Source organism: Mustela erminea, chromosome 18, assembly GCF_009829155.1.
Source record: "Mustela erminea isolate mMusErm1 chromosome 18, mMusErm1.Pri, whole genome shotgun sequence".
NCBI lineage: Eukaryota > Metazoa > Chordata > Mammalia > Carnivora > Mustelidae > Mustela > Mustela erminea.
In genome coordinates this window covers 26,696,150-26,708,768 of record NC_045631.1, presented here as the reverse complement: position 1 = coordinate 26,708,768, position 12,619 = coordinate 26,696,150, and the positions used below count along the sequence as shown (strand labels likewise).

The 12,619-nt window shown below is 33.5% G+C and overlaps 1 protein-coding gene across 12 annotated transcripts in view; it reads right to left on the bottom strand.

Annotated features, from left to right (window-relative positions):
• The window catches only part of BCAS3 (BCAS3 microtubule associated cell migration factor), a 587,541-nt gene that overhangs the window by 393,662 nt on the left and 181,260 nt on the right, over positions 1-12,619 (bottom strand). For all 12 annotated transcript variants that reach the window (XM_032320065.1, XM_032320063.1, XM_032320069.1 and 9 more), the window contains exon 13: positions 6,068-6,161. In XM_032320065.1, the coding sequence (XP_032175956.1) occupies positions 6,068-6,161 (94 nt within the window). The remainder of the gene's footprint in view (positions 1-6,067; positions 6,162-12,619) is intronic.

Below are 12,619 nucleotides of genomic sequence, written 5' to 3'. Positions count from 1 at the left end.
ATAAAATATTATAAAAAGGAAACATACAGAAATTCTGGAGTTCAAAGGACAATAACTTCAATAGAGGGGCTCATACAGCAGATCTGAACCAGGCAGAAGAAATCAACTGAGATCATCTAGTTTGAGACAAAGAGAATTTAGAAAAAAAAAAATGAAGAGAGCCCCTGAGACATATAAGAAGACTGATCGATAAGTAGAAAAGAAGGAAAAAAAGGCAGAAAAAAATGTTTAAAGAAATAATAACTGAGAAGTCTCAAATAATGATGAAAAACATTAAGGCAATGAAACTATTTGGCAGGATACTACAAAGGTATATACATGTCAATTTTAATTTGTCAAGACAGAGAATGTGTGAACACCAAGAGGGCACCTAAGGTAAACGACAGACTTTGGTTGATAATGATGTGTCAATATAGGTTCATCACCTATAACAATACTACCACTGTGGTGTAGAATGTCAATAGTATGGTCAGTTTGGGGTGAGGGCAGGATTATATGAAAGTTCTCTTGTACTTTCTAATTTTGCTGTGAACCTGAAACTGCTGGAAAAACTAAAGTTCATTAATTTAAAAAAAAACTGCAGAAATAGAAAACATTCCTCTTTGTGTATCTAAATCACTGAAAGCAACAAATTTACACCACCCATAGTGAAATCTGCCTAGATCTGAGCACAGGCGGCCTCTCTGGCACTTCCAACCAAATCATAAATGTTGCCATTAAAATATTTGTTCTAATTCAGGACTCAGAGTCACAGCTAATAAACAAGAATGGGAAGGAGAAACTGAAAAACAAACTGCTTGCGGCTGCTGAACTAGAAGTTTCACAATGCTATTTAACGGCAGCCCATAATTTCTTTGCTGAATAGGCCCATACAAGACCGAATGGCATACCACCCAGTCAAACAACTGATGTTTTCTCCTTACTACACTTTGGAGTATTATTTCGTCATGTACATTTTACACTGCTTTTAAAATTTCTCAGGTGGACAACAGGTCTGGTTTCTTCTTGTATTCTGATGTATGTCCAGGACATTTTAGTAATTCTGTCATCCAAAAATATGCCTTTCTAAAAAAAAAAAAAAGAAAAAGACTGAAATTTATTTATATTCTTAAGTGTAACAGGGATAGGTTCAGGTAAATGGTTAGAGAAAGATAAGGTTTAAAAACAAAAATACAAAATCAACATTTTTGTTGTGTTTTGTTTGGTTTTTAATGAACTTCCCTAAACTTGTAAAAAGTATTCTAACAAGCACTGTTATTATTATTATCCACACTATGTACCCCATGAGAATGTCTTTAACCAAATAAAAGATTAGAAGAGCAAAACCGTTAAAACTTACTGATACAAGCAAATTTAGAAGCACATATGGATACATGTAAAGAAAAACTGGAAGCTGTTACTAGAGGATCTACAAGTTATATTTTGAAAAAGCCAATTTAAGCAAAAATATCATAAGTACTGTGTAAGAGCCACTTAAATTACATACCTTTCTACAAACCACCAACTGATAGAAGTTCAAAAGCTAATAAAACTAAATCAACCAGAGAACAGAAAACTGTCTCATTTTATAGCATAAGTAAATTTTTTTGAGGGCTTAAAGATCAATAGAAAATACATCACTTGATCTCCCAAAAATATTTTTTAAAACTGTAAGTAACTAAAGGAGAAAGTAACAACCACTAAGGTATCTGTGCATTTACAAACAGTAATGCAGCCTCTTGCTTCAAACATTTCACATGTAAGTAAATATATATGTCTCAGTCTGAGAGGGTTAAGATAAAACAAGAAATATAATACAGAAACTAGACAAGCAAAATAAAATGTCACATAATCACAGGAGGTGGATAATAGTAGCCACAGCTGAGTCTGACGTCCTTATATAGAAACAATTCAGACACTGATCAGTTTAAAAAAAAAAAATTCGAGGCTTTAAAATAATTGAGAACTGAATCTTTTATAAACACACTTGCTTATACTCAAGGCATAACAGTCATATTCTGAGTAGCAAAAATACTCAGAGCTGAACAGTAAATAACTAAGATGAATTGCAAGCAGTTGAATGAAATCTCTACCATCTTCTATGAAAGATTTTGCAAACCAATTTTGTGAGTGGTTGCTGAGTTATGAACCCTCCATTTAATTTAAATATTTAAACAGGTACAAAGCATTTATAAAATGTTGCAGAAATGAGGACACGTTGAAAAATACATCTGCCACATAATAAACAGAGGAGTCCACTGTATAGACTCCGCTTCACAATCTATGTCAAATGTGCCATATTTTTCTTGCCTCATTCATTCAACTAATTTTATTTCTATACCAGACACAGAATCATTATTTCCTAGCTAACCATCTTTTAGGTTAGAATTTAGAACTGACTTCCTTTGAAGAACTTTCCCCCGTAGTCGAAAAAAGTTAATATTCATCTCCTGCCATTCTGTCCTTACTCCACAAAGGATTTTCCTTCCTTGTTTTTAAGTCTCTATCACACCAGCAGATTCCATGAGTAGGGAATGTCACTTGTTAACTCAATCACCAAGCCTGAGTCAGTCAATGTGAATGGCATCTCCAGTGAGAGAATTAGCTTCCAAAGTGTTTTGCAAGGTGAAATTATACCAAACATAAACCTTTGGATAACAGGCGCTTAACATTCTAGTGCCATGAACCTTTTTAACAATATGGTGAAGCCTAGGAACATCTTTCTCAGAATAATATATTTTTAAGACAAAGTAAAACACTCGTGATTCTAAAAACTGGCATACAGAGTATGCGTTTTTTGATATATATTAAAATACAGAGTCTACCATAATTTTGAACCATAAGCCGTACTGAGAGAATTATATAAATAAGATAGAAATGATGTAAAAACATGTTACTTTTATTGCTCATACTCATAGGTACAGCTAATATTTCATTGGTTTATTTTACATATTCATAAGTGAAGGAAACTTTCATCAGTTATTAGAAAAAATAAAGATGTAGTTTTTTTCCTAAGTTCAAAAACTCTCTCTGAATTTTATCCATGGACCTTCCAGATCCTAGATAGAAGTTAAAAAGCCTCGTTTGAGATTCAAAAAAAAGGGATCTTAAAACTCATGAAATAGTTCTCATAAAACGATCCCCCTCCAAGAAATTAAAAAATTCACTGTAAGATTGACTTAAGAATCCAAGAGCAGAAGAATGTCAATTTATATGTTTTAGAGAGGTTATATACACACCAAAGGAATGATCTACAAAAGAAATAATTGATAAGCTGGACTTCACTAAAATTAAATAAGTCTGATCTTCAAAAACACTTTCAAGAGAATAAGAAGACAAACCAAAGACTACAAGAAAGTATTTATAAAACACATATTTAATACAAGACTGTTATCCAAAATATACAAAGAAATCTTAAAAGTCAACAATTAAAAATTGAACAACCGAATTAAAAATGAACAAAAAATCTGAACAGATACCTCATCAAAGAAGTTATAAAAATGGCAAATAAACTATGGTATGTCCACACAATGGAATGCTATTTATCACTAAAAAGAAATGAGCAATCAAGGCATGAAAAGACATGGAGGAGATTTAAACACATATTAGTAAATGAAGGAAGCCAATCTGAAATGACTATATACAGTAAGATTTCAACTATGTGACATTCTGGAAAAACTGAAACTATGGAAACAGTAAAAGGATCACTGGTTGTGAAGGGTTAAGGGAGGGAGTGATGAACAAGTACAGAGGGGATTTTTTGGGCAGTGAAACTAATCTGTACCGTACTATTACATGTTTGCCAAAATTGATAGAATGCACAACACCAAGAGGGAACCCTAATGTAAAGTGGAGCCCAGAGGTTAGGTAGGAAAACAAATATTTAAAGAAATGATTACTCCAAGATAAGTCTTATCATAGAATTATACAACTAGCGCATTAGGAACACAAAAAAAGTAGTTATAAATATAAAAATTCTTAATCTTACCATAGAAACACTAATTTGGGAGTTCAAACAGAAATCAAATAAAAATGTACATCAAAATTATGAAATCATAGAAAACTATAGTTAGACAATGATAGAGATAACTAAAACATTCTTTAGGTTATATAGGATGTTCTTATTTTAATGGAAAGCCACAGGCAGGAAAAAACACAGCTTCCAATGTCTGAAGCACTCTGACTATGGTAATATGAAATATACATTAATACAAAGGAGATATGACATAACAGATGGACTATCAAAATGAGTCATACTGGTTATTCCAAGTAGAGTGCTGTAAGTGACATAACTTCCAGATTGTTTCTTCAAATTTAACTTAATTCCCATAACATTCAGAGCATTTCCATAAATCTTTGTCTTCATTAATTAAATCAATCCTACTGATCAACAATCACTGGAAAATCTTTCTCTCTATCAAAAATGACTTATTAAGATATTAGAAGGGAGATTATTCAAAATACTCTATATTATCCTCTTACCATCATTCTTTATTTGAAAAGATGAAAAGGGAAAAAAGATGAGTCTTTCCATCAATTTTAACTAATAGGATCATTTCTACAGAATAAGATAAAAATGACAATCTCCTTAGATCCATCAACTGAAAGGATAAGATCAGAAAAGATTGTAAGTTTATGAAGATTATTTCAGCTCTGAAAGCAAAAGAGCAATTTTACCTTTTACTTAAAAACAAAGCATTTTAAAAATAGTTCCACCAGAGTGGAAGTACACCACTCTAAGTATTAAATCAATTCCTAACCATGAAAATTGGTAAAGAGAAAGAATTACGTGTGTATCTTAGCCTTCTCATACAAGAGAACTATGGTTCATTCCTGGCTGATGAGAAAAAACTGGTTTTTTTTTAATAGAAGAACAGCAGTTAATCATGCAGAAAACATGACAGAAGTAGAAAAACCACCATTCTACAGCTTTCCACTTAACAACACTATTAAGTAAAAAGTTGTTTCAGAAATGCAGCCAAAATACCACTCTACAGATTACTTGCTAATCTCCACAAGAAAAACTTACTCCAATATGTAGATATTTTGATGAGCTACTAACATATCCATGTGATCAAACGCAGTACCACATTACATATTTGTAGGACACATTTTTGAAACAATTGGGAAATTTTCAATTATGGTTTGGATATCAGATACTATAATGTGTTAACCTTTTGAACTATAATATCTGGTTACATGGGAAAAGGCCCTTATTCTTAGGAAATAAATGATTAATTTGTAGTCTGGTGAAATGTCATCATCAAGTATGTAACTTAAATTCAAATGATTCGACAAAATACAATATGCCTATGTATATATATTACACATACCATGGGTGTACACGTATATACAAATATATAATACATATGAAATGTGAACACCTATTTAATCAAAGTGGTGATACAAGCATCATTACTATACCATCTTTTAAATCAATTTTTATGTTTGAAACCTTATGTAACAAAAAGTTTGGTGAAAGAAAATGAATAGTAGGGCATTCCATATACTATAACATCTCTCCTTAACAAATTCCTTAAGAACAAGCAGAAAAATAGACACTACCACCAAAAAGTAGGGGAAAATACACGTAGTTTATAATATGCTACAAAATGAAAAAGAAACGAAGTTACAAAGAAAGTGTCACTTACATGCATTAATATGTAGTCTGGAATATTGAAATTCTCGGCTTAAATATAATACAGAAATTAACACAACTCAACAGCACTGTTTACAATCTTCTTGAGAACAAAACTAATGATTAATAGAAAAACAAATTGTTTAACAATCTGCTTGTCTTGCTAATATGCATATTAAAGGAAAATGAAGTAAAAACAAAAACAACAACAAAAAAACTAATGATTAGAGGATTTCTAAATTTTTATTTTAAATTACTTCATTCAAGAACCACCTACTAAACACTAGTTACTTTTCTGATATACACTGACCCATATAATAAAAGTCAGAGTCCATAGTTCATATTTTCCATTTCTAAAAACAAACAAACAAACAAAACTGGCTGAAAAACCCATGATATAAATGCCAAAAAAACAAACAAACAAACAAAAAAAACCACCCAAACACATACCACTCGTATTAAACGCCATACAGCACACTGGTTTTTCATGAGCAGGAAAGTGGGCCACAATACCATCACTGTCAGAATCCTCGCTCACAAGCACCTTTACAGAAAGAAAGAAAGCATATGGAAATTAAGCTTTACTCACCAATCACTGAGCCTGAGGTATACACAGCTACACTAAAATACCCCTGACCAAATAACATGCTTCCACTATATAGGAAGATTATTCTTGTCACTAGAAGGTGAGAATGCCACTTTAGGAATGAGGAAAAGATATAAAATGCCCCAGCAGATCAATCATAGAAAGTTGACCAGCTTTACTGTAAATAACAGAGACAATAATTTATTGAAGTAGAGGTTTAGAAAAAAAATAAAAAGCATAAAATCAGCCATGTAGAGCTTCCTCCAAAGAACACACACTTCTTATTGTGTGATGGCCTGCTGGAAAATACTGGCTCACGACTAGGTTATCATTGGGTCATAATACTCAGACGTAAGTAATTTAATCAATAAATATTTTTTAGGGCGCCTGGGTGGCTCAGTGGTTAAGCTGCTGCCTTCGGCTCAGGTCATGATCTCAGGTTCCTGGGATCGAGTCCCGCATCAGGCTCTCTACTCAGCAGGGAGCCTGCTTCCTCCTCTCTCTCTCTCTCTCTGCCTGCCTCTCTGCCTACTTGTGATTTCTCTCTGTCAAATAAATAAATAAAATCTTTAAAAAAATAAATAAATAAAAATAAATAAATAAATATTTTTTAAAGAGTTTGTTTATTTATTTGTGAGGGAGAGCGAGCAAGCATGGGCACAAGCAAGGTGAGCAGCAGGCGGAGGGAGAAAAAGGACCCTGATGAGCAGGGATGCGGGATTTAATCCCAGGGTCCTAGCATCATGACCTAAACTGAAGGCAGATGCTTAACTGACTAAGCCACCCAACGTGTCCCTAAATAATTTAATCAAAGTACACCTACATTGGCAATGTTAATTTTTCTGTTAGTGTGAAAAGTTTTACAAAGGTGTAATTCACATACCATAAAGTTGCCTGTTTTATGTTTATAATTCAATGACTTTACACAATACTGTAACCATTACAACAATCCATTACATACAAGTATCTGATTTGTCATCCTTTCCTATCTTAATGCTTTAATTTTCTTGCCTTATTGCTCTGACTCGAACCTGCAATTCAGTGAAGCCACAGGTTTGTCAATTTTTTTGTGCGTGGATCATTACTGCCATCTTAACAATATTTGAGTGTTCAGTTCAATATATTAAGTATAGTCACACTGTTGTGTAATGGATTTCTAGAACTTTTTCATCTTGCAACACTGAAACTCTATACCCACTAAACACTGATTCTTCTTCCTCCCTTCCCAGCCTTTGCTAACCACCTTTCTATTTTCTGTTTCTATGATTTTAAGTATTTTAGAGTCAAAATAATGGAAAGAATAGAGCATTTGCACTTTTATGACTGGATTATTTCCCTTAGCAAAATGTCCTCAAGGCTTGTCCATGTTGTAACACGTCACAAGATTTCCTATTTTGAAGGCTGTATAATATTATATAGTGTGTATATATCACATTTTCCTTTACTCACTCACCTAGTGATAGATATATGGATTGCTTCCACATCCTGGTTACCAGGAATATGCTGCAATGAATGTGGGTGCGTAAATATATCTTTAAGATCCTACTTTGAATTCTTTTGCATGGAAACCCAGAGGCCAGATTGCTGAATCATACGATAATTCTATTTTTATCTTTTTGAGGATCAATTCTGTTGATCTTTTCAAAGAACCAATTTTGGACTTTCCCCAATATTGTACTATTTGCTATTTTGTTGACTTCGATTCATAACTTTAGTATTTATTTCATTTGTTTTGCTTGGTTATAATCTGCTCTTCTTTTTCATATTAGAAAAAAAGAAAAGTGAAGACTATTACTTTCAGACCATTTTTCTTTCCTACTAAAGCATTTAAAGCTAAACATTTCCTCTATACAAAGGAAGAGCTGCACTTCATAAATTCTGATATGTTCAGTTTTTCTTTTCATTCCATTCAAAATATTTTCTAATTTCCTTGAGATTCCTTCTCTGACTCATGAGTTATTTATAGGTAGGTATGTTGTTTTATTTCCAAATATTGGGAGATTTCCATAATTTCATTCTGTTATTGATTTCCATAGTTCACAGGGAACATACTTTGCATGATTTTAATCCTTTTAAAGCTATTTAGATTTGTTTTATAGCCAATTGTAAGGTCTATCTTGGAAAGCATTCCAGATGTTCTTGAAAAGAATGCAAATTCTACAGATTTGGGGGCGGGAATGTCACATTGTGCTGGTTGATAGTGTTAATTGAGTCTTATAAATCTTCACACATTTTGTCTAGTTTTTCCTATCAGTTATGACAGCAAAGTATTTAAATCTCAAGCTGTAAAGTTAGCTATAATTTCTCCTTTCAATCTGTTGGATTTTGCTCAATGTTTGCTGGCTATGCTGTAGGTGTCCACACATTAATATTTGTTTTATCTACTTATTACATTGACCCTATTGCTACTATGAAAAATCTTTCTCTCTGGCAATATTTCTTGACTTTCTATTTTGTCTGATATTAATATAGCCACTCCAGTCCTATCATGGTTATTGTTTGCATGGTACATTTCTTCAATCCTTTTACTTCAGCCAATTATGTCTTCGAACTTGAGTCATCTTAACTTCTTTTAACTTGAGTCCATTTATAGTTAATATAACTATGTACATAATTGGATTTACGTCTGCCATTTTGCTAATTATTTTGTCTCAGGTGTTTGTTGTACCTCTGATCCTCTTGTGTTAATTATTTTTAAAGTTACCATTTGAATTCCTCTGTTAATTTTTTGGAGTAATTTTTAGTGGTTGCTGTATAGGTTACAAGGTACTACATATATTATAAGACTGTCCATTAATTATAAACTTAATTGGAATAAAGCATAGCTCCTTGCTCCAGTATAGTTGCATTCCCTCCCCATTCTTTTGTGTTACTGTTGTTATATGTATTATCAACTGAGAAACATGTTATAATTATTCCCTAAAGCAACTGTCCACATTTTAAAGAAATTAAAGGAAAAGAAAGATAAATATTTATACATTTTGTTTCCTCAAATGTTTTTCTGCCCCTTTCTCACCTCTCTTTCTGAGACCCCAATTACACATATGTTAGTACCTTTGATGTTGTCCTAGAGGTCTCTGAGGCTCTACTTACATTTCACTAACAATTTTCCTCTCTGTTCTTCAAATTGGCCCCAAGCTCAGGCTAGCAGGGCTACACATTATCCTTTATTCATCACCTACAAAGTTTACTAATGAAAATAATCCAAATCAAGTAAATCATCTGGTAGAAGGGAAATGGCTTGTTCACCTGGCCCACTTTACTCTGATAAAACTGTCACACTCACCAAGCTCCAGGCAGATGTGAATAAGAGCAGCCTCAGGCAAAAAGGCCATTATCTCCTATCACTGTTATCCAAATTCTAAAATCTTTACATGTTTATCATTACATTCTTTTTTGGTCTATATCCAGATTCCCCAGATAGCAATTTTTGAAAATTCTTTCAAGTTATATACTTATTTTCTAGGGAGAAGATTTGCTTACCTCTTCACCATAACTGATAGTCATTCCCCAATCACAGTAAATTTATACATTAAAACCACCATTTAATACATTTTAATAATGTATAAATTTAATGCTTAGTAAATTTATACAACTGCATAACCATTACCACATTCTAGATTTAGAATTCTTCCATCACCCCAAAAAATGTCTTCATATTAACTCTACAGCAGGTCTCTACCTCTAAGCTCCAGGCAATCCCTATGTACATTTTATTTCTTTTGTCTTTTCTAAAATTTTTGTAAATTTTTCATATAGACAGAATCATGCAGGAGGCTCAGTCAGTTAAGCGTCTGCCTTCGACTCAGGTCATGATCCCAGGGTCCTGGGATCAAGTCCTGTATCAAGCTCCCTGCTCAGCAGGGAGCCTACTTCTCGCTCTGCCTGCTGCTCCCCCTGCTTATACTCTCTCCCTCTGACAAATAAATAAATAAGATCTTTAAAAAAAAAAAAAGAATCATGCAATTTGCCTTCTATTTTCTTTCACTCATTCTTTTCTTTCACTATAATTTTTATAGTTCAACCATGTTGTTTCAGGTATTCATTTCTTTATATTGCTAAGTTGTATTCCACTGTATGGAGGTATCACAACATGTGGGTTCACCCACCAATTCTTGGCAATTCTTGGCAATTTGGATTATTTCTAGTTGGTTACTATGATGCATAGTCTGTTATGAATATCTACGTATACATATTTTTCTGAACATGCTTTTATTTCTCTTGGGGAGATATCTAGAGTGAATTTGCTCAGTGATATGATAAACATATGCTGAACTTTTAACAAACTGTTTTCCAAAATAGCTACATCATTTTATATTTCCACCAGTAATGTATGAGGTTTCCAATTTCTCCACGTCCTTTCCAACACTTTGTATTGTACATCTTTTTAATTATGGGCAATCTACTAGAGGCAGAAATCAGAATGATGATCACCAGGGACTGTGGGGACAGGGGGTTGGAGAGTTACAGTATAATGAATCCAGATGATGAAAAAGTTCTAGAAATGGAGAAGAGTGATGTATAACACTATGAATATACTTATGTCACTGAAGTGTAAACTTAAAAGTGGCTAAATGTCAAATTTTATGTTATGCATATTTTACCACAATTGGCAGGAAAACATGCCTTGTAAGTTATTTTTCTAATCTTTCTTTTTGGTTATTCCACTGACTTTCTTTTTTTATTATTAACATATAATGTATTATTTATTTCAGGGATACAGGGTCTGTGATTCATCAATCTTACACACATTAAGTGAGAAAAATAAGAAAAAAGAAAGAAGTCTTATAGGAGTAGTCTTCAGCAAAGTATGTTACACCAAGTTTGTTAAATGTAAGAAGGGTTTGCTCTGGGTATATGGTATATTCCCATAATTGTATCACCACAACCAAATTTAGAACATTTTCATCACCAAAAGAAAACTTATAATATTAACAGTTGCCCCACATTTTTCCCCTTCCTTCCAAACTACCAGCCCTGGGTAACTATAATCTACTTTATTGATTTGCTTCTTCTGGACATTTCATTCCATAAGTGGAATCGTACAACATATACTCTTTTGTGACTGGTTTCTTTCACAAAGCACATTATTTTCAAGATTCATCCACACTGGAACATGAAAAGTACTTCATTTCTTTTTATTGCTGAAGAAAATCACATTGTATGTCTACATCATGTTATTTATCCATCTACCAATCAGTTGATGTGTATATACCAAGGTTGCTCCTACTTTTTCGGCATTACAAATAATGCTGCTATGAACATACATGGACATGTATTTCGTTTCTTTTGGGTATATCTGGAAGACAAACTGCTAAGTCATATGGTAACTCTTTTCCAAAGCACCTAGACAAATTTGCATTTGCAGCAGCAGTGTAGGAGGGCTCTCATTTCTGCTTATCTCATCCTTGCCACAAACAGAGCTCTCCCTGCTTCTCCCAGCCAATAGCAGGGGCCCACTGGGACCCATGGCTTCCCGGCCCCCGATAGGCTTCAGAATAATGTGGAACCCAGGCCAACCTGTGGCCCCTTCTACCTCTGGCCTTCAGGTTTATTTCCCAGTTTGGTGGGGGCAAGGAGGAGGGAAGTAGGAATGGTTGTGTGGGTGCAGAACAGCTGTAAGTGTATCCGTTGTTTACCCTCCTGATCACATGGCTGACTAGGAGCTATGGCCGGCAGTCGCTGCCCAGCATCACAGGAGAGTACTATACCATGTATCACTGAACTAGGGAAGTTCAAAATTCCCAAAATTCAAAGTACAGTATCTGCTGAATTTATAAAGGACTTTCATGTCATCAAAAAGTTGAAAAATCATTAAGTCAAGATATTTTAAGTCAGGGAAATTTTGTAGGTTTTATTTTTTTTTTTCTGTGAAATATTTGTCTTTGCCCATTTCACTATTTTAACTCAATTTTACAAGATTCCCTTTCATATATTATACCCTACATCTTCCTCTCCAACACAATTAGTAGTAAGTCCTCTATTTAATGGTACCAACACAGAAGCTGTCTAGTAAAATGCACATTAATCTTGGGGCACAGCAAAGCCTCATACCACTATGTACAATTCTTTGTATTGAACTTTATGAGCTTCACAAATATAACAACCAGATACTTTTGGAAGAATTCTTTCCATTGCATTATCACCTTACCTAAAACATCAAATTAATAATAGAAAAGATATCCCAAAACAATTGTCCTAAGACATACACCTTTTACTCACCAGTTAACTAAGCAGGCTGAACTTAAGTATATGTAATAACAACTTGACTATATTAAAATTAATCAAAGCACTTTAACTGATACAAGGTGGATAAACCTTTATCATGTGAACAAAAAGACAGACAAAACACTTCAGGAGCCACTAAATTATTATGAATAACACTTGTACCCAGGGAAAGAAACAGCTCGAGTTTA